At 44.8% G+C, this 27,298-nt stretch overlaps 2 protein-coding genes across 9 annotated transcripts; one reads left to right on the top strand and one right to left on the bottom strand.

Moving 5' to 3' along the window:
* Positions 1 to 643: 643 nt before the first annotated feature.
* nhsl1a (NHS-like 1a) lies at positions 644 to 27,105 on the bottom strand. 7 transcript variants are annotated; one of them, XM_086035413.1, is made up of 13 exons: positions 27,042 to 27,105; positions 24,960 to 25,182; positions 18,745 to 23,331; positions 13,093 to 13,200; positions 11,582 to 11,727; positions 10,432 to 10,506; positions 9,204 to 9,432; positions 8,939 to 9,076; positions 7,636 to 7,916; positions 5,236 to 6,490; positions 3,259 to 5,199; positions 3,118 to 3,184; positions 644 to 2,012 (listed from the first exon to the last, which is right to left on the bottom strand). In XM_086035413.1, the coding sequence occupies exons 3-13, from the start codon at positions 19,370 to 19,372 to the stop codon at positions 1,499 to 1,501; spliced, it is 5,382 nt and encodes a 1,793-aa protein (XP_085891539.1). In that variant the 5' UTR covers positions 19,373 to 23,331; positions 24,960 to 25,182; positions 27,042 to 27,105; the 3' UTR covers positions 644 to 1,498. The 7 variants fall into 7 exon arrangements, with proteins under 7 accessions (XP_085891539.1, XP_085891520.1, XP_085891530.1 ...); XM_086035394.1 differs by having other exon boundaries at positions 3,259 to 6,490; positions 18,745 to 19,373; positions 19,651 to 23,331; XM_086035432.1 differs by adding an exon at positions 3,003 to 3,036 and having other exon boundaries at positions 1,863 to 2,012; positions 3,259 to 6,490.
* On the top strand, positions 20,870 to 25,479 carry LOC147153736 (uncharacterized). 2 transcript variants are annotated; one of them, XM_086035464.1, is made up of 3 exons: positions 20,870 to 20,988; positions 22,452 to 23,351; positions 24,982 to 25,479. In XM_086035464.1, the coding sequence occupies exons 2-3, from the start codon at positions 22,454 to 22,456 to the stop codon at positions 25,344 to 25,346; spliced, it is 1,263 nt and encodes a 420-aa protein (XP_085891590.1). In that variant the 5' UTR covers positions 20,870 to 20,988; positions 22,452 to 22,453; the 3' UTR covers positions 25,347 to 25,479. The 2 variants fall into 2 exon arrangements, with proteins under 2 accessions (XP_085891590.1, XP_085891600.1); XM_086035474.1 differs by lacking the exon at positions 20,870 to 20,988 and adding an exon at positions 21,015 to 21,790.
* Positions 27,106 to 27,298: the final 193 nt, after the last annotated feature.

Raw genomic sequence — 27,298 nt, 5'->3', positions numbered from 1 at the left:
ATTGAAAATGCATTCCAATAAATGCTGAAAGCAAACATTTCGTAAAGATTAAATGCAAATGTATTGTGCTGTACTAAAAAGTTAAATACAACTGAACAGCACTTGAAACGGTACTATACTTAAAGTAAAAAATGTACGGTACATAAGAAGTGAAACATGTACTGTACTTGATTTAAAACAGTTAAAACAGAATGTTTGCATAGCTACAAGCGTCGGTCTAGTGTTTGACTGTTATTTCCAAAATTGTGTCTGTATTTTCAGTGATTATTTCGCGTACCACTTGAGAGAGCCCCTTGAGATGATTGAAACACATTCATTCTGTCGTTTTGTCTCTTTTCTCTTCCTTCCCCAGCTTCCAGACTCCACATGCTTGGTCTTTGGTTTCGATTGTTTTGTTGTACTGGAATATGTTCGCACCGTTGCACACCCAAGCATCCACTCACCACATGACCGATTACTGATCAGTGCCTTACATACATGTGTATATACTGTATACTTGCGATACAAGCACTGCAAGGGGGTAGCAGACTCAACTTATTTCACAAAAAGTAGCAGTTTGGCTGATAGTGAACAATTCTTCAAAAAAAGTGGCTTCAAGCTGTTGTATTGATGTGGTTGCCATGCAATCTTATGAAAGAAATGGTATGAGTGAATATTGATTTTATTTTGCACTTTTTAAAACTTTTTTTTTTTTTTACACAACTTCTTGACCTTTCACCACTTTGCATGGATTCTTACATCATTATTCATCTCATTTATTGCTTTTAAATACTTAAAACCCAGATTTATTGCTAGTAAAATGGTCACAGGTTCCAACCTGCTTCATTGTGTACAACTGGACTACGGTACAGCAGATGATCAACCCAGGAGAGTTGATTTTTATTTTATTTTATTTTTACACGTATTGAAATTAAAATATATGATATATTTGTATCACATTTCACTAAAGCTGAATTTATTCAAGCATGTTTGAGAAAATAATGATGATGCTCAAACGCTGACCTCATGTCTAGGCGGATGTAACAAAGAGAAAAGACAAATAAAAAAAATAAATAAAAAAAGACCAATTTAAAAACATGATGGAACATGATTATAAGTCTTCTGAGACTACATAAAGAAGTTTTGGTAAAATGGACTACAAACTTTACATGTGAACTTCATTTGACCTACTTCTGAACGCGCATGTCCAACTCCTTAATGTTTCAATACGGTTTCACAACTTGCTGCTCTCTAACAAGGAGTTGAATGGTAAAATCCACAACATTTTTTTTTTTTTTTTTTTTTTCATTTCCAAGTACCTCTACCTCTTTACCTTTCTGTCACTCCAAACGAGGCCTGAAACGCAATGTCCTCAGGGGGCTAAGTGGCCACTGAGTTTAACGTGAGATACCGGGAGATTGGAAGAGTCGCCGAAAAAAACGATAGATGATAAGAGGTACATCCTGAAATTTCACGCAAAAACCAAAATTTCCCAAACTTGATGTGAGGAGTGTACATCTCACTCCTCTTCTCCATCCCTCTCATAGATTGCAGTCATGGGGCTAGCAAAGCGGCGGTGGCGAGTTGGCCACCGCCGACTCGCTGACCGCCGGGCGGCGTGCGGGCGAGGTCGCGTGGCAAGCGGGGAAGGAACAATGACCGGCGTTGAGGAGAAGAGTGGCAAGTGCGAGCCTCTTTGCCTCATGGCCAAGGGTGCGGTCATGTTCAGGTATGTTTGTGACACATCAAGAGTCAGGTGAGCGTTTACAGCACGCAAGCACGTGGCTTGGATGCGGCCGTACAGAGGGCCGGAGGCAGCGGGGGCAGCAGCGACGCGAAGACGCTCAACAGCCGATACACGAGAAGACGACTGCAGGCGGCTCCCCTTTCTCAGCAGCAGCGTCTTGAAGTTCTCACTTTTTGACGGCCTTTTACCTTTGAGGGTTACAAAGGTTTGTGACGTTGGTCGAGGCCGGTAGTCGGCTGAGCTCGGATCGGAAGAATGTCTTCGTCCAAACATCTTTCGCTTCGACCTGAGGCAGACAGACGGATAAGATTTTGACTTCTTTTGGATGGTGTGCTTGCGTTCTCTCGTTGCAGTGAGGGCAGAAGAGGGAAGGAATCTGACTAGAATAACGTTGGCAAAAAAAGGGGACAGTAGAGGGTGCGTCGAAGATGGTGGTTCTCAAACTGGGATCCGAGGACCTCTAGGAGCCGTAAGTTGGGGGCAAAATTATCTGCAACAGTTTATTATGTCATATCTTTTTTTTAAGGTGAATGCGTCAGCCTCTTAAAGCAGCACTGGGCAAGAAATCGACCTTCATACGATTTTTTTCACAACTCTTTTGATGAAACATTGACTTACAAGGACAGTGGTTGAATGGGACTTCATGCCCTGTGAGGGGGTCTGTATCGTTTTTACTGGCACAAAGCAACTTTGAGGAGGATGGGAGCAACCCTGGCACACAAAAAAAATACAAATGTCTTGAATTTCTGTCCGGCATATTCACTTCCTCCTTTCGCTGTAAGGACGGCTCAGGATTTCACGATACGCGCTGGCACGTCTGGGAAATGTGGTTGATTTTTGTCAAAACACTACCGCTTTTGTCCACATGGCGCCGCCATAATCAACAACAACTGACATATGACACAGTGTTGCTTTAAAATATATATTTTAACCAAATTTATTTTTTGGTTTTAAACATCTCCTCAGGATGCCGGCCACCTCTTGTAAAATCGGCAGCGTCATTAGTTAAACAGATCATTCAATTTTACCCCTGAAATGAAATTATTAATAAATATAAGATCATCAGAACGTGGTTCCGTTTGAAGTGTTTTCCGGAAGAAAAAAAAATGGAAAAGATGACGTAAGCGATTACTTTAAGAGGGTGACGATATGGTGATTGAAACACCAATACAACAAATGTACTAAACTTCTGTAAAGGGCCCCTGGACCCCAAAAGCTTGAGAACCCCTGGTCTAAGGCTAAAGGATTTGAAGTCTACCCGTTTGCCTTCACTTACTACCAATCAAGCCGTTCCTTCCCATAATGCGCTGCTTCATGTGGGAGGAAACAAGCACGTGAGTCGACCTGATGGACATATCGGTCGCGTGTGTGTGTGTGTGTGTGACGCGTACCTGTGGATGACGGCAAAGAGGTCCTCGGTTGTTCGCGGTCCGGGTGATTCGCCTGTAAAGAAGCCAGCTGCCCGATCACAAGAGAAGCCGCTTAGTGACATCGCAGCACACATCCAACAACGACTGCTGGGCCCAGCGTACCTTCAGAACGCCGGCCGGCATCCATCTTCCTGGCCGCAAACTCCTCCTCTTCATCCTCTGGCTCTTCTATAAGGAGGTCCGTGAGTGATACTGCGCCTTGCAGGTTGTCACTCGACAGCGCACTGCTCAAGGAGCAGCTTCTCAGACCGATCAGAGTGCGCAACGTCCTCTCCTTTGTCTGTGGCTCAGCCTCTTCATCTGAGGAGGAGGATGATGACGATGACGAGGATGAAGATACCCTATTCGACGACATTAGCAGGCGTCTTCCTGCTGCCTTTCTCTTCTTCCTTGATTTGTCTTTTTCGGTGGTGGCAAACATCATAGTTGTCTTTCTGTGACATTGTTTGTCCACTTCTTGCCGGGGTGATGTCCCAGCACCAATTTGGACTGCTAAAGTGCTACGTGTTAAAGTCTCGAAAGCACACGGCGGTCCAGCGGCGGTGCCATCGAAGGAGGAGTACAGAACATCCGCCACGCTCCAGGAATGGCAGCCCTTGTTGCTTGATGCGAGGTCATCGGGCAACGAGTTACCTGCGGGTCCATCTACACATTCCGTGGTTGTAATGGTCTCCGGGAAGCATTGTGGATTCACACGGTCCGATGCGATTGACGCCCTGCCGCACTCCCCTTTTGACTCTTCTCTGGCCTCTGGAGATGCTACCTTCCCCGGAATACTAAGATTGGGCTTCTTTGGAAGAACTGGCTTCTTCCTCAAGCTTGCAACCTCACATGGATGGCACGCGAAATCACTAGTGACCTGATGGTTATCACGGTGTGGCCTGTATGACGACTCGGTTGACTTCGCCTCTGATAACACTTGAGTCTGGGTCTGCTGTTTTCCAGAAGGAACATCAGACATTTTCAGACAGGAACCCTCATACATATGATTATTCATCCCTCCGGCATGCACATGAGAATCCCCTAAATGTATTTGGCCATTGATAAGTTCACCATTTTGGTTTGCAGCGTGGATTTGATTGTAAACAGACTTATTCTTGGACGCCACCTCACAACCAGGCAATATTTCAGCTTGTTGTTGCTTTGAATTAACACGGGCAGGAGTTTGAAGGTTCTGAGCAACATCTAGCCGAGGAGCGTCGGAAAGCTTGGCATCAGCTAGCATGCCGTCTGGGGTTGGAACGTCCTGGTTCGTAATGGAACGAAGCTTGACGCTCTGCAAAGCCTGTGCGGTGACAAGGGGGGAGGTGAAGAGGTTGAACGCTTTCACACCGCGACTTGGGGGCGTGTCGTGGCCCGGTGGCAAGTGTAGCCTGGCGGCCGGGTTGGGGGCGACGGTGGGAGGCATCGAGAACAGCACGGTATGACGGGAGGACTGCTTGACTGCATGGGAGTATGGAGGAGGAGGAGGTCGAGAGGCCAAAGGAGGTGGGGCAGGTGGAGGCATTGTTGATGGCTGAGAAAAAGGAGAAAAAGGCGGAGAAGGAAGAGGAGCAAGATATGAAGCTGACAGAGAAGTGGAGGGAGGAGGACGAGAAGAAGGCGGGAGATGAGGGAGGTCGGGAGGAAGACAAGAAGGTGGCAGAGGGCTGGGATGAAGAGATGACGGTTGGAGAGAAGCGGAAGGAGTAAGAGAAGACAATGGGAGGTGAGCAGGCTGAAGAGGAAGTGTTGAGGGCGGAGGATTTGGAGGATAAAGAGAAGAAGGTGGGAAATGGGAGGAGTGAGGAGGAAGAGAGAAGGTTGGAAGAGGTGTGGGATGCAGGGATGACGAATTGGTAAGAGCAGGGTGAAGAGGAAGATTTGATGGTGGGAGAGGAGGAGGAGGAGGAGGAGGACGAAGCGAAGAAGGTGGCAGAAGACCGGAATGAAGAGATGACAGTTGGAGAGGAGAGGAAGGAGGAAGGGACGATGGTGAAAGATGAGGCAACTGAAGAGGAAGAGATGTTGGTGGGAGAGGAGGTGGAGGGGGAAGGGGAGAAGGCGGGAAATGAGAGGGGTGAGGTGGAAGAGTAGAAGGTGCCAGTGGAGTGGGATGAAGAGACGAAGGTTGGAGAGGAGTGGGAGGAGAAGAAGACAGTCGGCGATGTGGGTTAGGATGAAGAGAAGGTGGGAGAGGTGGGGGAGGAGGAGGAGAAGGAGGTGGCTGAGGTGTGGGATGAAGGGATATCTGTTGGAGAGGAGGCGGGGGATGAGGAGAAGGCGGGAGAGGAGGTGGGGGAGGGGGAGTTGGAAGCAAGTGGGGCTGAGTACGCTGGGCAGAGGAGTTGGAAGAGGAGCAGGAGGACAAGGAAGAGGAGGAAGAAAAAGAGGAGGAGATGGAGGAGAGGAGCGAGGACCTCCTATCCGGAGGGTGGGGTTTTGACTTCTTGGGAGACAGGGGGAGAGAGGTTGCACAAGGGTAGAAGAAAGGGGAGTTTGGGGAACGAGAGAAGGCTTCTGGAGGGGTGCTCGTCAGGGGCGTATTGAACTGGCTGGAGTAACCACTCGAGGGGGAAGTGAGACGCTGAAGTCGTCCCTCCTCTTTTGAGACCGGAGAACCATGCGTGAGTCCAAGAGCGCAGTCAGAGGTTGAAGGGAGGTTGTCGGATGAAGCTCCCTGTTGGTCTACGCTTAAAGGTTCAAAAGTAGTGACTGCGCCGCAGTCGATCTCACTCTGGTGTTGTTTGGTACGGTTCCGAGGTACCCAGGGATCGTGCAAGGCCTGCGTCGATGAGCGAGGACTTCTCTCCGCAGCGGGGCTCGATGATGAACGACATGACTTGCTGCGGCTTATTCGGCGCCGAAGGGAGTCGGACCTTAAAGGCGGCGGCGGCGGACGCTTGGACTTGCGGAGGGAGATGCTACGGCAAGAGGAGGAGGCGCTGGACAAACTAGTTCGACTCTGCGAGGAAGACAACGTCACATCTTCTGAGTACACCGACTCAAAGTTACAAGGGGAGGAGCGAGCAGAGGAAACAACAGGAACCGGCCATATCTCCTGGTTGATGGGACTCCAGTTGCCACCAGTGTGACACGGGGTCCGGAGGGAACAATGGCTTCCGAAGCGGGAGAGGGTTGACCTCCCATCCAGAGACTCTGGATCTGCTATTGAAATGGAAGGGGAGCGGCAGCGGGTGCAGTTTTGAGACTGGCCGACATGATCACGAGCGCAAGTCCCCCCCCACCTCCGGGAACAGGCAGGGGTGCCGAGATGGGAGGGGGAAGGACACAGAGGAATGATATTTACGCTCACATCACAAGGCAGCAGGGGCTGGAGGTCAGTGGAGAAATCCTAGAGATGGAAACAACGTCGTATTTCAGTTCAGTTCATCAAAACGTCATTGTCCCAAAGGGAAACCTCTGCTAACTTACTTATTCAATCTACAATGTACAACAGTCGAGAAAATCAAAGCAGAGGTACACCATTACAGACAAAATATATATAGGGCCCTATTTTCGTCCGCCGAAACGGCCAGCATGTCGTGGCGCGCTCCATCAAGTTCCCAAACACGGTAAACTAGACTCGCACCGGCATGAAAGTGAAGCCGCGCCAGTTTTCACGCCGCGCACAAGCACTTGTCCCCAAAAATAGAGCCCGGACACAAAAAAAACAACGACGCCCGGGCTCATGCACTGATGAATTTCTGATGTTTACGGTGGAGTTTGTCTCAAATCTCAGCTTGCTGTTAATTATTGTTCCCAGGACACTTATACTAACCGTACTTATATTGGATGTGGATCTGCTGTATGAGTCTGTTGAGGTGAGCAAGTTGGATTCTTCTGAAAATCACTAAGCGTGTCCATTATCTTTTGAGTCGTCAGACTATTTAACAAAGTGATGCACTTCGGGTTTATGAGAAGACCATGACCATCACTGAATCATCAGCAAATGTTATAATCGTTGTTCTTATCAAAGGTGGTCGACTGGTTAGCACGTCCGCCTCACAGTTCAGAGGTCGTGGGTTCGATCCCGGCTCCGGCCTCCCTGTGTGGAGTTTGCATGTTCTCCCTGTGCCTGCCTGCGTGGGTTTTCTCCGGGTACTCCGGTTTCCTCCCACATTCCGAAAACATGCATGATAAGTTGATTGGACTCTCTAAATTGCCCCTAGGTGTGATTGTGAGTGCGGATGTTTGTCTCTGTGTGCCCTGCGATTGGCTGGCAACCAATTTGGGGTGTCCCCCGCCTGCTGCCCGAAGACAGCTGGGATAGGCTCCAGCATGCCCCGCGACCCTTGTGAGGATAAGCCGTATGGATAATGGATGGATGTTCTTATCAATCGTCTGTCTAGCGCAGGGGTCACCAACTCCGGTCCTCGAGGGCATCTGACCGGAGTTGGTGACCCCTGATCTAAAAAAATGTACTACAAGAGAGGCAGTGATTCGCCAAATTTCTCTTCCTTTGAGTATTCCCCGTGACGATGGCTTGTTGAAACTGACCTGGGAACAGGATGAGGAGGTGCTGAGTGTCCTGTAAGCGACACTGTTACAACTGCCGTCTGAGTCCAGAGAGGAGCTGGCGGCCATGCGGGGCAGGCTGCGGACGTCAGAGGAGCAAGAGAGGCTGTCGACACGCGGGGAGGTGAGGGACATCATGAGGCTGGCAATCCCTCCCCCTTTCGGGGCTCGGATCTTTCTGGCCAGCGACTCTCTCTTCTTCATGACCTCCTCTTCCTGTTGGCCAAGCGGAGATGCTGCGGAGCACCGACCCACAGGTGAATCTGAAGTGAAACACAGGAGGAAATATCATGGAATACGTTTGAATGAGTGATTTTAGTTGATAGAGGAACTCCAGCCATGTGTTTCCCAACTTTAATTGAACCAAGGCTCAATAAACATTAGAACATTAGAGCGATTCTCAAACCAGTCATACATAAGAATCGCTTTTCGGTTCACAAGTGCAGTTCAGTTGTATTTCACTTTGGGTTCAATACAAAAATGTTAATGGTGGTGGACGAGTGATGAGCATATCTGCCTCCCAGTTGTGAGGTTGGGGGTTTGATTCCGAGCTTCGACCTTCCTTTGTGGAGTTTGCATGTTCTCCTTCTTTGCGTATGCGTTGGTTTTGTCAGAGTGCTCGGGCTTCCTCCCACATTCCAAAAACACGTTACTTGACGAAATCTATTGAAGACTCTAAATTGTCCAAAGGCGAGAATATGAATGATTGTTTGTCTACCCTGCAATTAGTTGGCATCCAGGGTGTACTCCACCTCTCGCCTAAAGTCATCTGGGATTGAACCCAACTTATCTGACACCCTATACGCAAGTCTAGAAAATGGATGAATGGGCATTTTTAGTACAGATTTGTCATTTTCTTAAATCAAAACGCACTGTTCAAAGTGTGCATCATGTACATCGGTTACAATAATAAGCCGAGATGGCAAATCCGGGTCCAGAAAGTGACAACCCTGCCATAGTTTGGCTTTAAGGTGCTACTACTCAAGAGCTCGTTTACCTGCCGGTGGAGAAGGCGCACCTGTGGCTAAAGCCAAACTGGGGCTGGGTTTTTACTTTCTGGACCTGGATTTGCCACCGATATTAAGCGTACCTTTGAGGAATTAAGTGTCTGTCTTGTATTTGATGAATACATTTGCGTTATTGTCAATTTCATTGTTATGTGTCATCCATATCCGTTCTATCTATTCCGGATAGATGAACAAAGTTATTATTTGTTGAAACTAAATATTAATTTTCAGACCAGTAATCGAAATTTAATGGTAATCATTGAACTGGAGAGTGTTACCTGCACCCTGGCGACCGACGACACCAACATGGTTCCCAGTGACTGTCGTGCATTGGCTTGGATTCCGACGACGGCGGGATGAGGAGTCTATGTTGCAAGCCACTTTTCGGAAGCTGGCCTGGCGATCAAAACTCTGACCTGTCACCGAATTTGAAGACAGAAGTTCAAGTCATTCTTCAACATTCCGACTTGGACCGTGCTTCACTTGTCATTTCACGTCAGGCCAAAATCGCGTTCTGACCTGAGTCCCTTGCCCTGTGCCCACCTGTTATGTCGATAGGAACTATTTCAGTTGTCACAGCATCTGCCTGTCGCCTCATCCTCTCCTCTGGGGTCGGGAGTCGGGCGATCGGCTCTGCCTTCGCACCAAGCTCCGTCTCACGAGCAAAGACGTCCCAACAGGAGGTGAGATCAATGGGGTTGAGGACGAGTGGGGTCAGAGGACGTGTGTCGTTGAGGATGACCGTTTCCTCTCCATCCGAGGAGGCTGAGGACTGGGACAACATCTTGGTTTATTCACCTGGGTAAGTCTACTTTTAACTCAACTAACAATCTACAAGGACTGGGTTGAATTAAACCACTAGAAGAGTCACAAAGATGAGTTGAAACCTACTTAAACTCTTTCAAGGTTGCTTTAACCTGTTAAGCACGGTACATACATGCTGATAATCCTTTTGGCCCTTTTCAGTTAGCTAGGCCCAATTGTCAGATGCCCCTTAAAAAATATACTATACTGTCAGGGATTTGAGTTCAGAGATTTCCCGCCGGAAGATCTTGGCCGACAATCTGAACCATTGAACCTGTTCAATTTTTACAATTGCGAATCCTTGTGTGTGGTCACCGCAGAGTTTGTCGGAGGCAAAGACAAACGTGATTGTGGTCGTGAAACGGAATCATACCAAAAATGAAGCAACCTCAAGCATGTGTCGTGGTCGGACACAATTAGAGGATCAACTGGTTTTATTGTGAACCCTCGCCTAGTTGCGATTTTCTTGTCACAAAATATTTCGGTGGCAGCTTTACTCGGCTATCCACTGAAAAAATTCACCTTAGGCATATTTTTGTAGTCTTTATCAACCTATGATGCCACAAGATCCCATCAAAGCCGTGAGTAATAGGAAAGTAGTAATTGGTGTCAATTTGTGTTTAAGTGACACATCTCAGCTGTTTTAAGATCCTTGTATGTCAAATAGGAGCAATGTATAGACTTGGTTGTTAGTGCAAGTAAAAGAGAGTCTTCTCCACAAGTGTATGCTTTTGCTTTGCCGAGCGGCTATCAAAATGCTCCGGCTAACAAACGACGGAGGTTCCGTCACCCGGTTTAGCATCAAGTTTAAGGTCCGAAAAGTGAATACACTGAACAATCAGAAAACTGTGGGGTTTGCCTTTAAAATAAACGTGGTCGGATTAAGGTACATATGATGTTGGAGGAACAACTCTGGGTGAGGGTGCTAGTCTACTCTATAGTCTAGAGTCTAGGGTTCCGTGTTTACCTTTCTTCTCCGAACTGACCACTCGAGACAAACAGAAAAGCACGACTGAGAGAGAAAGTCCCAAATTGTGGACCTCTGAGGCGACAGAAGGACGGACAGAAGAAGTGACAGTGAGACGACTGCAGGAGTTAGATGTGTCACCAGAGACCTTCAAATTGAGGTTGTAAACATGTGTGTGCAATTTAATAGCACGGAGGCCTCCATTTTAATTGTGATGCAGTAAAGTTAAAAGTCTCACGCTCATGTACAATGTTCAACATAAATAAGGACCGGTACATCTCCTTTAAAAGTTGAGATTGGTCAAGTACTAGCGTATAAGACTTTAGAATATGAAATGGAACTTGGCGAGATTTACATTGGCGTGTAATCATCCATCCTTCCTTCCATTTTCTATCGCACTTGTCCTCTTAATTAGGGTTAAGGGTCAGCTGGGGCCTATCCCAGCAGACAGGGAGAGTAAACCCTTGACTGGTCACTAGTCAAACGCACGGCAAGCTACAACGTGAAGGATAAATGCAAGTTGGAGGGCAATACGTGACACCATTCAAATGTGAACCAAACTGTCATATTTATGACACAATCAGAAAACTACCTATAACAGAAAAGCCAAATAAGGCTGAATGTCCAATGAGATACCATATTTTATATTTAACCCTTTCATGCATAGTGGTCACTCACAGTGGACAGCTATTTAAAAGTTGCCTCCGCCTATATTAATGAATCTAAATTTTTAAAAATATTTTTAACCCTTTCATGCATTAATTATGATTTAATGTTACTATTTAAAATATAAATGTATTTTTTAGATTAATTAATATAGGCGGATAAACTTGTGCTTGCTCAGTGTAAATACAGTCTCTCTCTGAGGAAATGCGCCGATTGTTGGGCAATCAGTCCAGGGTGTGACCCGCCTCTCACTTAAAGTCGCCTGGGATTGGCTCAAGCGCTACCCTAACGAGGACAAGCGACGTATAAAATGCACCTATATGCACATTTGTAGGAGCATTTTGTATTCTGTAATATTTGCCACTGGTTCTGAAAGGGCAATCTCGATTTTCTCACAAATCTATTGGGCTTGATTCATTTATGTTGAACAATGGATTTGTGTTTATATTTGCAGCCTTGTAAAATGTTTATGAGAGGCTCTCACCATCTTCCTGCTTGTGTCCCTCCATCGCCTGTGCACCCTGCCCTCTGATTGGCCGAGCCCAGGAGATGTGCAAGAGGTGGGGCTCGGCGTGCAGAGCAGAGAGGTGCTAGGTTTGCTGTCTCCATGCTGAGTCACTTTGCTGTATGCTACAAACACGTCCATGTAGAGTAAAGGCACAAAAACACAACATTTTGGCGTCCAAAGTCTTCCACATGGGACACAATGTCAGTATGTTCCAAACCGCTTTGAGATTTGTGATGTTTTGGACTTTTAGCTCCTCCTTAATAAAGTTGCTTTATCTTAATGCTAACATAAAGTGCAAAACACCATAGGCAGGCTAATGAATACTATTTTATGTAGCGGTGTTATAACAGCAATGGATATTTGAAAACAAACAGTGGCATCACACACAAAGACAGACAATATAACAATACTCACATGCTTAGATTATTCATCCTTTGCAAAAAAAAAACCCAACTAATATTACTGTCGCTTACTGAGTCAGCTGTGAAAATCTCTCTTTGTAGCTTTAATACAAAATGCCATAGACAGGCTAACAAATAGCATCTGTAACACATAGATAATATAACAGTTCTCACAGGCATATATTATTTATCCTCTTTAAAGAATTACTAATATTACTGTGGTTTACTGAGGAGCAGTGACCATCTCACTGTTTATCCTTATGTCCGTAATACACACACACACGCACCCCCACCCCCCCACACACACACCAGAAGGTGCAGCGCAATGTCCACTGAATGAAACCAAAAATGTGACAAAGATGGTTTCATTCTTAAATTCTACTTAATGATGTCACTGTACAATAAGTACAACACTATAGAGTGATCATTTTCATGTCAAAATGCCAATTTTCTTTCATTTCAATTGGGAATGATGCTTTAAGAATCATGTTTTGAGATACAAACAGAACACATTTTGCTCATGCCTTAAAGCGGAAGTCAACGCAAACATATTTTTTTCAAGAATATGTTCTATGCAAGCCCACTAGTTGAAACCAGGCACTCTGATAAATATTGTGTTTGTGAAATAAGTGTTAATCCACTTGTTTTTAGCCATCTCTGGGGGCGGCCATTTTGTCTTCTGTCGACTGAAAATGACATCACAACTGCTCACAACGACCAATCACGACTCAGATTTAGATAATAGGTATGCCGTGATTGGTTGTTGTGAGCAGTTGTGATGTCATTTTCAGTCGACAGACGACAAAATGGCCGCCCTCGGAGATGGCTAAAAACTAGTGCATTTTGCTAACTTATATTCAACAAATGGAAAATTAATCAGAATGAAGTTTCAACTAGTGCGCCTGCTGGGAACATATTCTTGAAAAAAATATATGTTTGGGTTGAAACTAAATAATTTAGTTACACCAGTTACACCACCACTGTAGCTGAAATAAACAATGTTAAATTTACAGTAATCTTCCTTCATCCCTATGTCCTTGTCACACATCTTTTGCAACCCCACTTCATTCTTGAAACAACTCTGACCTTGCAAGTCCTCGGCGCTCGCGTGTTGCCTTTTTGCACGGATGAAGAGCAGACCCTGCTGGGGCTTCTGGGTAGTGTAGTGAATGGACCAGCGGTCACCGTCCTTTGCTGCAGACAGGAGGAGGGAATCAGGACATGGCTCTGCGGTGGACCTCGACACGAGGGACTGAGATGGTTGCTATGGTAACTAGCACGTCATACACCTGAAGCTGTCCTTTCCAAAAGTGGTCAAGCTACTGCATGTGTACAAACAGACACACACGCGCGCGCGCACGCACACGCACCGAACAAAGCATGCGCGGATGAGAACAAACTCACCTGTGTTCTTTTTAAGATACTCGAAGGCGCATTTGATGGCTGCGCCGATCAGAACCATCCCGCCAAAACACACACACACACACACACACGCGCGCGCGTACACAACCTAAGCAGCTGGCTGCAGTACACACACACGCACACACACACACACAACAACAAATGCAGCTGAGCGCCACCGCAGCACAAAGCAGTGATCATCACACTCCTCTTCATCTCCCGTTCTCATCTCCCTCTCTCTCTCCCTCTTTCTAAGCGTTGCCCTATCTCTATCTCTCTCTCTTCTCTCCCTCTATATCTCATCTCTCTATCTTGTCTGTGCACATTTTCCTGCCGCGGCTAATTTTCACTACTACTTTTTTCAGTCACGTAATCAGACTACCGCTACTCAAAGTTACAAAACATCACGATACAGACGGTGCAAGAAATAACTTTCACCGCAAAAAGGTAGTTTCAGTTAACCACTTCAATAAACAGCACGCAATTTTCAGCCCTCACACATGTATTGTGCAGGCAACAATAAAAGTAATGGCTGATGAATATCAAAATACGGGAGTACCCCTGATTCCTAACACAATAGTACTCGCAAAAAAAAAGCACTCAACATTAAACATTGAATATAGTGAGGCATTGTGGGAGCCTTCAAGGGAGTGACATCACGCATGCGTCGTGTCACATTTTTAGTCCGTGCCATACAACATAAACAACAATTGAGGAAGGAGAGAGATTTGCGTCGTCAAATTGTCACGTACGATAAATAATGTGCGAATCTGATACCATTTTTACAGTAACTTGAACAATGATTTAACAAACTTCTCATTGACTTCTGATTTCAAAACAAGTAATCCATCAATTTGTTGTGTATAACACTTCATCCTCATAAACTGCCCTCTGAGGTAAACTATAACTATAGTGGCCCGGGACAAAAAATGAGTTCGGCACCCCTGCTCTGTCATCTCTCTCCATACCTATCTTTTATCCCGCTATCCGTCTCGCTCCGATACGACTAGCCTATCAATCCCATCCCTCCCTATCTTCGCTCTCCCCCCCCCCCTCTCTACTCTTCAATGATGTCGGTAACGCATTGCAAAGTAACGCGGTGCACCAAAATGTGCGCATTTTTTCTTTCATGACTAATCCGATGTTCTACTTTTTCCGGTCAATCAATCAGACTACAGTTCCTCACCAAAGTTACTAAACATTACCATGCAGTGTATCGTCTCTCTCTCTATCCCATGTCAGTCACTACCTTTCTCTCTCTCTTTTCACACACACACACACACACACGCACACACGCATCCTGGCAGTCAGCCAGCATGCATGTGTGCCCTTCGTGGGCGTCACCAGCTGATAAAGGTTAGCCGCAGTACAGTAGACGTGCTATTCAAACACACACACACACACACACAAACAGGCATAAGTGCACACACACGCACACACAGCAGTCTTTGAAGCTAAAGGCAGTTAAAAGTGTGCGTTTATTCATTTTTATCTCTACTCTGCAGTGTGGGTATTTTGAACTGAACACACAATTGAACAGCCCTAAGGGGATTGAAGTTCAGCCATTCGTCACATTTTGGCCCGCAACACAAAGTAAGAACCTAGCGATGGCTCGTAACTCAAAAGACTTGTCAGTTGGGTCGCTTGTAAGTCAAGGCACTTCCCGTAGACGCAATTGCCCCTGCCTTTGATCATTATTGCATACATTGTGAAATCTTAACATACAATTGAATTTGTAATCAGACCTCATGGAGAAATAGAGGTTAACAGTATACTGTACAACCATTGTCCAACATTTTGTTGAAGCGGAAGTCAACCCTAGCATATTTTTTTCAAGAATATGTTCCCAGCAGGCCCACTAGTTGAAACATGGGATTCTTATTAATTTTGCGTTTGTGGAATATAAATTAAGCAGCGAAAATGCGCTCGTTTTTAGCCATCTCTGCGGGGCGGCCATTTTGTCTTCTGTCAATTGAAAATGACATCAGAACTGCTCACATCGACCAATCACGGCTCAGATTCAGAAAACAGTTCAGCCGCGATTGGTCGCTGTGAGCAGTTGTGATGTCATTTTCAGTCGACGGAAGACAAAATGGCCGCCCCCGGAAATGGCTAAAAACGAGTGCATTTTGCTGCTTAACTTATATTACACAAATGCAAAATTAATCAGAATGAGGTGTTTCAGCTAGTGGGCCCGCTGGGAAAAAAATATGTTTGGGTTGACTTCCGCTTTAAGAAGGAATTAGGGGGAAATAAATGCGGATTACGACCGCTTAAAATGAAGGATAAATTGCAATTTTGGTGCAGATATTCAACCAAAATGAAAAGAATATTCAGCAAGAAACATCAAGTGGACACAATGTACTTGCTTTGGTGGGCCACATGAAATGACGTGGTGGACTGGATCGGGCCCCCAGACCACGAGTTTAACACCGGTGGTGTGAATGATAAAAGCACCTTCAACTTGAGCCACAAACTGAGATGGGAAGTGTGCCAACTATTGAGGCCAGTGGAGCAACTAATTACATCTCTCTTTATGCCTGACAGCTTGTCTTTCTTCCATGCTTGTTTAATTAGTTTTAATAATTGGACAAAAAATAGGTCGTATTGTTACGGGTGCTCCGTCACTTATATTCGTTATTCATAGATCTGGGGTGTCCAAACTCTGCCCCAAGGCGCCATTTGCACAATTTGTTTCGGCCCGCCGTATATTCTAATGAGGAAAATTAAACCAGCCATTATTGAAAATGCTCAGAGAAAAAAAATTAAATGTTGAAAGACAGCACACATTTTTTGTTGTTGTTAAAACTAATTGTTTTTTTCAACATTATATTTAAAAAAGTCAAATGAAAATGTGTCATTAGATTTTTTTTTTGTCTTGTAAATAAGTACATTTCAATGTTATAAGATATTGCAAAATGTTTTCCTTCTGAAAAAAATAATAAATAACCCATAACACCAAGCTGACTTTTTAGACAGTGTTGCCTGGAAATACACAAGGCAAAGTTCCATTTACTGTATGTGCGCCTGGTGGAAAACACTTGGGCATGCTTAATAAAATTAAAAACATTTAAAAAATTTAAAAAAAACAGGAAGCTTCAACTCCTCAATGTAAGTGTGGTTTTGCTAAGGCCGGAGGCATGTGAGGCTCACGGGTGAAGCTGCCAAGTAGCAGCTGCTGAACGATAAAGCCATCTGTCTTCAAAATCAGCTGTTAGCCTGTCGTATGGACCTGCAGCTAATCCTTAGCAAACATGCAGAAGCTCACAGGAAGCGGGGTTAATTAATGGCCAACTGTGTTGTACAGGTCAGTTGTATTTAAGTTTTAAGTTCAGTTGCATTTTTTTACTTAAAGCGGAAGTCAATCGAAAACATTTTTTCTTCAAGAATATGTTCTATGCAAGCCCACTAGTTGAAACAAGGCATTCTGATGAATATTGCGTAAGTGGAATAAGAGTTAATTCACTGTTTTTTAGCCGTCTCTGGGGACAGCCATTTTGTCACGTCTTTCAACTGAAAACGATATCAAAGTTGCTCAGGGCTCAGATAGCAAAAAAAATCACGGCTGACCTGTTTTCTGAAGCTGAGCCGTGATTGGTCGTTACCTGAGTCCTGAGCAGTTTTTATGTCATTTTCAGTCGACAGAAGTGACAAAATGGCCGCCCCCTGAGATGGCTAAAAACGGGTGGATTTTGTTGCTTAACTCATATTCCACTAACGTAATATTAATCAGAATGCCGTTTTTCAGTAGTGGGCCTGCTGGGAACATATTCTTGAAAAAAATATATGTTTGGGTCCATTTCTGCTTCAAGAACTGCTTGTTTTTAAACAGTTTTTATTTCTTTTTTACATGCGATACATCTGGGTTGAATCAGCGAATTAGGGTACGTTTATCTGAAAAGCAAAAAGTAAAATCAGAACTATGTACATCCATGGAAATAATAACGTTGGTCTCGAAAAATGTGATTTGGAGACCTGTTTTAAAAAGTTTGAATTTTGCCGTTGTCATTCAAATTAATGGCCCAAACCATGTGTAACCAGTTCTGAACAGTGCCAAGTTTTTTTGTTTTTTTTTTCACAACAGACACGCACACACATAAGTCATGTTCCACCATTCATGAGTGACACGAGCGAGGATTCACCATTGACACAGCATGCCTCACTAATAGTCAGTCAGCTAAAAATAATCGCCCAAAAATTAAAGGGGGCGGGGACAACAAAATACAGTGGAGACAGCCAGTTGTGTAAACTAAAAGAATGGTAAATTAACATGATGTGTTTCAGTCTGTTTGTGCTCATTGTTGTGCTACGCATCTGTTTTGCTTCAAGTCGGTTTGACACCAGGCTAGTGCTTGGCCGTATGAAACATAGAACAATTATTTAGTACTATTTAGGTAGTCAATAAACAAAATCAATAAATGACACAAACGTATGTAAACAATTTCTGGTGGTTTAAATTGCTTAGGTCAAATTAACCTGAACAAAAATGTGCACATGACGCACTGAAATGGGTCATTATGTGAATTGATTGCAATAGCCAGCATTTGTTAGCTTTTTCTGTCTCCAAAACACCAACAAAAAAAATATAAGACACTGCAAGTGCCCGATTCAGATTTAATTTCTGAAAAATAATAGTCTATTTCCATGTACTTTTTTATGTGATACATATCTGATATAACTGTGCATACACATCGCGGATGTAAGCACCAATCCAAAATACGTGCTTACACAAATAACATATTTCGGGATTTTAAGTGGAAGCGAGACCAAGCAGGCCAGCAGCCGCTGCCAAACCACTGAGCCGTAAAAAAAATACAGTATAATAATGATAATAATATAATAATATGTCAAATATATAATATAGTAATACTCAATATACTGTATTTATAGTTTCATGTCGTCGCTGTCCTGTGAAAAACGCAATTTTGTAAACTTTTTGAATTTTCACATTAATGCGACGTCTGTAACGCGGAAACAGCATTCGTGTAAAAAAATAACAAAATGACCAAAAGTGGAGATCGGTGTTTTTCACAGGACAGCGACGATATGTATCTGTGACTAGAAAGCGAAGCATGGGGAGTCTCTGTCACTCAAATGCACGGGTGCAGTCAGTGAATGGGGTGAATGATCATTACCAACAGTCTCTCAAACTAACCACATTGTCCTATTCATTCTCGCCCGTTTTCTGATTTTATGACAACCCGCTACTTCCTTGACAATCACGCCATGTTTTCGTGATTCAATAAACAGCACACGTTACACGGACGTGCTAACACCAGTCGCCCACCGTGCCGCCCACAACCTTCTACAGAACTCCAAATTTTTGGGACGTAATACCTTGGAGCAAAAGGGGCGTGGTCTCCCTCCGTTGCTGCTTTTTAAAGCCAAAGAATTTGTTCTTGCGCCTCTTGCCGGGTCGGTAGCCGTACTGCGGCGGGACCTCTAGTTCCCCGAAAGGAGACGGGACTTTCAAAGGCGACGGGTCCGGAGGGGTGTAGCCGAGGCGAGGCTCCGGGGTTGGAGGGCAGGAGCTTGTCCGTCGCCACTGGGTGAGAGCGGGGCGGGTAACCTGATGGGACTGGACCGGTTGCTTTGCGTGAACTTCAAGGAGCAACGTTTTGCCGTGAGCTTCTGAGGGGACGCTCGTGTGGGTTCGGGCTTGTGGAGAGCAGTGCCGGCCGTACCAGGGGTTGGGATATTGCGGCTGAGGTGGGAGGGGCTTTTGGTCACCAGAGGGTGGCCAGCCGGCCATCCCCGCGTTCCGTCCCCAAATGGCTTCACGGTGCTGGTGGATTTTAGCCGTCAGCAGACGACGCCGAAGGCTGCCCTCCGTCTTGGGTTGAAGCGGGGTGATCTTGCGAGGAAGAAGCCGGTCTTGCTCCTCGTCCGGTCCCGAATTCCAGCAGTGGGACGCCACGCTGTTCCCCGCCCCGTCTCGACCCAAACACTCCACGTAGGAAATCATCCTGTGGCGAATGTTCGAAGGATGGCACCACAGAGTCACTGACGATGAAGGATACTTTTTTCTTCAAAATAAACATCGGGTTCTTGACATTTTTACGTCGGCTGGAAACTAAAACGCCCGGTTGAAAACGGTCCTCCCGCGTTGAAAGCGACTTGTTTCGGCCGACCTCGCCGCCGCCCAGAGGCATCAGAACATGGAATGCGATCTTCCTCTGAGTGTCTCCTGTGTGTTGCTAATCTACTAATGAGGATTATCCAGGTCTGCAGATGGTCACTGACCTGAACACATGTTGCTCCGTCTTCAATTCCGGAGTCACCCTGGGTCGTTCCTTCTTTGCATCTTGGACCCTGATGTGACCGCTCACCTGACACTCTGCATCACATCCGACGGAGGAGTTTGGAATGAGTCATTGTCACCCCAGTACTGCTTATCTTGACTCAAGTCAACGCAGCCGAGAGAGGTGGCAAAAGTACTCGAACTGTGTACTTAAAGCGGAAGTCAACGCAAACATTTTTTTTTTTCAAGAATATGTTCTATGCAAGCCCACTAGTTGAAATATTCTGATAAATATTGCATTTGTGGAATAAGTGGAGAAAACCAGGCACTCCTCATTGCAATTGAAGGAAAGATGAATGCGGTTAAGTATAGAGATCCTGGAGGAAAACCTCTTCCAGTGTGAACAGGACCTCAGATTGGGCCCAAGGTTCACCTTTCAACAGGACAATGACCTGAAGCACACAACTAAAATAAAGGAGTGGCTTCAGAACAACTCTGTGACCGTTCTTGACTGGCCCAGCCAGAGCTCTGACTTAAACCCGATTGAGCATCTCTGGAGAGACCTGAAAATGGCTGTTCACCATCCAACCTGACAGATCTGGAGAGGATCTGCAAGGCAGAATGGCAAAGGATCCCCAAATCCGGGTGTGAAAAATGTGCATCATTCCCAAGAAGACTCATGGCTGTACTTACTCAAAAGGGTGCTTCTGCTCAATACTGAGCACAGAGGCTAAATACTTATGACCATATGATATTTCAGTTTTTCTTTTTAAATAAATTTGCAAAAAATTCTACTTTTTTTTCTGTCAAGATGGGATGCTGAGTGTACATTAATGAGAAATAAAAAGAACTTTTTTTGATTTTGGCAAATAGCTGCATTGACAAAGTGAAAAATTTCAAGGGGTCTGAATACTTTCTGTACCCACTGTATGTGTAAGTTTAAGTAATATGATTTACCGGTATGTTTTATTATAATGATTATTATATAATAATTTTAGTACGATTTATTTAATATGATTTAAGTCAAAAATATACAAAGAACAAGGGTAAACTGTGCTTGAACGATGCTATTGATGTGCTTTCTCTTTTAAACGTTTTGCATAACTTTATTACAAGATCTTCTGTTACTTGATTACATGGAATTAACCAACAAGAAACCTCTGGCAGATTGTGACTTCTCACAATAACTACTGTTATGCGAGGAATGGAGTTTTGATTGGCTAGCGTGAATCAAAGAGACGCTGCGATTGGTGAGTCTCAATGTAGGGCGCAGGAAACGCACGGTCTGATTGGTCATTCCGAGGCGAGTAGAGACGTCACTGCGACGCGTTGCTGAAGCGGTGAGTACGCGTTATGTTTTGTGGGGGGGGAAAAAAATGGAATTTCCTTTGTTTTAGCGCTGAGATTATGCTACATGTCATGGACAACGGATTTGACACCGTGACGGCACCCGCCAGGGGCAGATCGGTCGAAGTGAATCCGGAAAACATGCACGTTGAAGAACGAGCAAGACAATTATTAGCCTGCTCGCTGTTAGCCGCATGATTGCTTTCGAAGGGAAACTACTGTAACCAGGCAAATAGCTGGATGGCTTCATTCATTCGCTGATATTTTACAGTGTGACGAATAATTATTCAACCGTGGTCTGCTTGAGCCAGCAAAACAAGGTTTAACCAGGAAGTAGACGTTGGTGTTAATACATCAATAGTTCTGGATTCTGTTACATTTAAGACACACACACACACACACCCCTTTTCAAATGCTATTATTTTTGTTGATGTAACTCTTAAAAGAATGAAAACAAGATCCGCCACTAATTTGTCCTTTAACCTGTACAAATCAGTTGATAACAATGTATAAAAGGAAAGTAAATACAAGATGGGGTTAGTGTGCGCGTCCCTGTTATAACTGCAAATGCTAATGTGTTCAGAACCAACCGACAATCATGTAAACTCGCGTTGAATGGTAGTCAGCACACACCTGTCATAATTGAAAGTGCCTCTTAATAACCCCAAAATAAAGTTCAGATGTTCTCATGGTCTTTTCCTGATATGTTTTTATGCTTTCTAGCAGAAGGCTTGTGTTATCACTGACTGCTACCTGGAACTGTTCATAATGCCCTCCACCTTGACTGAGTTCCAGGTGAAGAAAAACACATTAGCATTTTGGAATTAGAACCAAAAAGTTCAACCTTAGTTTCAAAATTTTGAAACAAATCAAATATATGTGAAATCCCCCGTAAGTGGAAAAATGTGTTGTGGTTCGATGCTTTTTTTCCTCACCTCTTTACTCTTGACAAAATGTTACTAGTTATCTCGTGCTTCACTGGTGGTACCAGTAGCACAAGTCAAGTAGTTGCCTCACTGGTCATGTATTCATTCTGCCATTATGCTCAGTTGTCTTTCAGTGATGGAAAAGGATGGAAGAGGATACTAGTACATGGACGAATCTGCGCACTAGTAGAACAGCGTGGGCGCACTGGGACACTAGTAGAAACCCTTTATCTGAACTTGTTTTTGCCACTACTTTATGACATTTTTATGCACTAGTAGAGTGTCCATAGGGTACTTTGTTAGAACAACTACATCTTACTAGTAAGGGTAAACTGCACTAGTTAACAACTGTGTGGTACTAGTGTCATTCTTAAATTGTACCAGTTACCAAGAGCATCTAGTGGCTCACTAGTAATACTACGGTAGTATCATGCAGATGTCCACTAGTGCACCGGTGCAAGGACAATGCCGCGCACTAGTAGGGTACAGAATAAATGCTGAAACATCTTTGTGTATGTCCCGCCTTGCAGTCATGTCAGCCGTCAAACAGGCTCGAGGGGAAGCGGGCGGCGGCGGCGTGGCCACCCACCTCCAGTGTCCCCTCTGCGGCAATTTCGCCAAAAGTCACGCCTACCAGCTGTCCCACATCGCCTCTGCCCACCCCACCTACTTGGACGGCGTGGCGATGGGTCGCCTCGGCAACATCGTGATGTACCAGAGCGGCGCCCGGTTGTTCCACTGCGCCGAGTGCTTCTTCACCAGCCGCGACTTCAGCAAACTGTACCAGCACATCATCGCCAAACACTGCTCGGACGAGGCGGCGGCGGCGGCGGCGGGTGGGGGCGGAGCCGACGTGGTGGAGGACAACGGGAGCGAAAAGGGTGACAAGGAAGCAGACGAGGAAGTGAAGGAAGCAGATGAGAAAGCAAAGGAAGGAAGCGAGGGAGTAAAGGAAGGGAACGAGGAAGTAAAGGAAGTAGACGCGGCTCTGAAGGAAGCCAATGAGGAGGCTCAGGCAACCCCTCACAGACCCAACGGCGGCGTGGACATAAAGGACGAAGACGACACCGCCGAGAGGATGATCTGCGGCGCGGACGAAAGCGTGTTGGTCTTTGACGGCGAGACGTACCTCTGCCTGATCTGCGGCTGGTGGAAAAACAAACTGAAAGGTTCGGCCATTACCCACGTGGTGCGAAAGCATAGCATCCCCAGGGAGTTTGCCTCCCAGAGGATCCGACACGACGACCCCGCGTCATCATCCTCCGCCTTCGCACCCAAAAGGCATCCGAGCGGCGGCGCGGATGAAGAGGAGGAGGACGGGCTGAGCGCGGACCTTCTCAAAGAAGAATTGGAGGCCACGGCCAAAGTGGTCCACTTTCGCTCCAATCGCTACGTCTGCGTGATCTGCGGCTGGAAGACCAAAATGAAAGGTGAGGCCTCGGCGTGCGCACATCATTTCTTCTTTGTATTTTCAATCGGAAATCGAAAGGGGTGGAATGGTTTTTGAAAACCGGCAGGACCCATCGGTCCAAACATTTCGATTCAATCACAGTTTTTCCGTCGGTTCATTCATTTTTAATTTTTTAAATTTTTTTTAAATTTTTTTATTGAGATCCGGCATTCGACATTTGCCAGCGGCCGGGCCTCCGTCATCGTCGATCTGGCACTATCTAAAGCCAAACCAAAACTGTAATCGTCAGTTGTCACTCGGTCATCGTTATTTTAACCGTGCTTCCGCCATTGCAAGATTACAGTTCGCCACCACTATTTTAGGAGCTTCAGATCTACTACTACTACTTACTATGCCACACAGCACAAGCAGTGTATCTACTCCGGTAAAGAACCACGCCTCATACCATGAAAACTACATACCTGTCAACTTATACGTTTTCCCCGTGTTTTATACGTTTTTTGCTCATTTCAAATTGTGTACGCTGTATAACAATTTTTGTACGGGAAAAAAAAAAAACAAAACTCGTCTTGCCCATTTCGGCTCTAATCCGGAGCGTCCGTTAGCGATTCCGATTGTACATAGATACTCTGTAAGATTACATACAGAAATATACGGGCAAATTACAACTTTTGTCAGATTCAGCACAGCCCGGGGTTGACAGGTATGAAACTAAAACAAAGATATTCCGTAGTACGGTATTTACCATCAAGTCTTTGACTCAATCAATAAATAAACAAAAAATAACATACCATGTGCACCTTGTAACCCAGTAGTAGATCGAGCGAAGATAATAAAAGTCCATCACACAACAAAACGCTCTTGTCGCTCTCTCCAGTGATCTTTCTCTGTCTGTCTGATATACATCATTTGACTAAAAATTGAGCATCTGTTTTTCGTCATCCGGCTGCAGCGTAGGCACCCATCCGTCGGCCATCATTTGGCTTTTTTTTTTCCCGGGGGAAAAAAATAGTACCGGTCCGTCGGCAGGTCAGGCTCAACTTTCATCCGGTGACGAAAACCCGCTACCGTCAGTGAATAGCCGCATCCGTTTTTTTGAAGTTTCCTGCCATTCGCCAGCAAATTGAGCATCCATCAGCGACGGATTGACCGACCTTCCGTCAGTACTGACAGAATGCCCGCCTCTGGAAATGACAAATGATGCAGATTTCGCTGCACTAGAAGCTGACATTTTTTCAGGAATCCCGCGGGATGGGAGTCAACTTTACCTTTTAATCACGGAATTGGGGCGGTATAAGATAAAAAGTTCACGGGAGCGGGAGAGTCCATTAAGAAGAACAAGCTGTTTTTTTAAAGTTTTTTTTTTTTTTTTATGTAGCTGACCTCCAAAATGGGAGTGGCACGGGAGCGGCATTCATTCTGAACGTGGGAGCAGGACGGGATGGGAGACATTTTCACTGGGATGGGATTGGACAGGATTTTTACTATGGTTCGGGATGGTACGGGATTGTTTGGGTTTTTTTCTGGAGAGTGGGATGGGTCAGGACTGAAAATCCACTTCCGTGTCACCCTATACTCCGCGCCAATGTGTGATAGTTACAAGGTCACAGCTAGAACTTGAACTCACCGACGTGTTTATTAACGTGCAGGTTTTGCCATCAGTCACGTGGTGCGTAGCCACGACGTGGAGCGTCCGTACGGATGCAAGGACTGCAATTCCACTTTCTTCCTGCCCAGCCGACTGCAGCAGCACATCCGAGCGGCTCACCGGCCGGGACGCTACGCCTGCCCTTTCTGCTGCTTCAGGTCGCACTTCCTGGCCGGCTTCCGGAGGCACTGCAGCCGATGCACTGCCCGCGAGGAAGGGGAAGGGGGGGTGGAGTTGATAATGGGCGACGAGGGGAGAGGGGCTGTGGTGGTCAAGGAGGAGACCAAGGAAACGAGAGCTGGGAGGAAAAGAGCACGGAGGCTAATAGAAGAGGCGGGGGATGAAGATGACCTCATGTTGTTCTAACACGGGGTGGGAAAAGTACTGTACATACAGTCCGCGCCGGCCTTCCATCCAGCCCACCGACCTGCACAATTGTCGCGTTCCTTAGCTGTCTTTTTTTCCCTTACTATTGGTTGATTAAAGTGCGTTTAATAATTTTGTATTGTATTCATTTATATTTATATTTAATAATTGGTTGTATTTGTCAAAGTAAAAAAAAAAAAAAAAAAATGTTGGCATGGCAAATGGAAATTGAATTTTTTTTGTCATTGAACGTCACAAGGAAATTATTTCAAAGGATTTAACCTGTCCAAAGAGAATTTTAAAAAACCCAAAAAAACCACAATGACCAAAAGAGGGAGACTGAACAAAAAGCGTTTACCTCCATGGATAGCAAGAATAAGAAAATATTTTTTTTCTTCTAAAATTGGTTTAAATAGCATTTTTCCACTTTTGTATTCATCTCATCGATTTATTGTAAAATGGCCAATTTTCAATTAAATAATTGTTTGATTAATTAGAATTCTTCCTAAACTTAAAAATGAGCATCAAGCAGTCGAATAAACTTTTCATAATTTCTCACTAGATTGTAAATTCATTTGTAAATTAAGAAAAAATTGTGTAATCAACCCTTTTTAATTAAACATTTGCTTAATTGCAGTAATTAAAACTTTTTTTTTTTTTTAAATCAGCTCATCAGCAAGTTCTTCAGGGGCCTGATATTGATCCCAATCATTTGAATAAGGTGTGTTGCAGCCGGAAAAAAATCTAGACCATGCAGGAAAGTGGCCCTCGAGGACCGGAGATTGAGACGCTCTTCTAGATAAAACAGTAAAGTGTACACTTTGATGATTGGTTAATTACTTGATATGGACATCACAAAAACATTGTCCAGACAAGATTTAAGTCTTTTAACAGAAGTGTAAATAATATAATGAATGATAAATACAATTAAAAATGAGCATCAATTGTTAAAATAAACTGTACAATAATTTCCAATTAAATTGCAAGTTGGGGAATTTCTTGGAAATAAGATTAAAAAAATGTAACTACAACATATCTTAATTTTGATCGCGGGTGAGCTAGCCCTATTCTAGCCGACTAGGCGAGAGGTGGGATACACCCAGGACTGGTCGCCAGTCAAAGGGGGCACACAGACGACCATTGACAAACTATGTCCAACAGAAGAAAAACAACGGATGTGCTGTAACCACTTTCCACTGTGCCGGCCAGCTAAGGTTGCCAACTCCCTGAAAAATAAGGGACACCTCATCGGCAGGGACGGCCGACCTAACTGCCTTCAACTAGGGACTACTGCAGAGTAAACGCTGAGCAAGACATGTTATAGTTAGGCTAAAATGTGCTCACCTTTAATCGGTTCAACAGAAAATATGTTTCACGCATTTGTCCACTTCATAAATGAGAAAAATATATTTTTTGCTGTTTTTCTTACTCTATAGCTAGCATAGTTTATCGACTGCTTGTACAGTAAAAAAAAAATGCATATCTGTTTGAACGTGTAATAAATGTAAGGCTAAATTTCTGTTATTCATCAATGTATTCATTTTACGCATAATCTAACGTACTTGTCAATCAATTTTACTCGTTTATTCCACCCCAAAATTGTTGTTTGTCCTTACAATGCTGACATACACATTGCACATTCCCATATTAACCTTGATAAGTGGGTTAAAAAATATATAGATATTCTTTACATACCATATCTATCTCTGGCGTTGCCTGGTGGGCAACCAATTTGTCATGCTGCTTTGTTGACTTCCGCTATCTACTTTGGCAAGGAATATTACCTCGACCAATAAGATAAGTGGATTCTGTTCCGCCACCTCATTGGTCACAGAACAGGGGCGGGTTTAGGACCGATACCGTAAAGTGTCACATAAAGGGAACTGTTGTTCATTAATTCCATCGACATTTTACAGATTATTTTTTACTTTGATGATATTACGGGACGCGTA

The sequence above is a fragment of the Filicampus tigris genome, chromosome 1 (assembly GCF_054856515.1).
Source record: "Filicampus tigris isolate MCC_2025a chromosome 1, RoL_Ftig_1.0, whole genome shotgun sequence".
NCBI lineage: Eukaryota > Metazoa > Chordata > Actinopteri > Syngnathiformes > Syngnathidae > Filicampus > Filicampus tigris.
The sequence above is the reverse complement of the archived record's forward strand: the minus strand, read 5'-3'. Positions and strand labels throughout refer to the sequence as shown.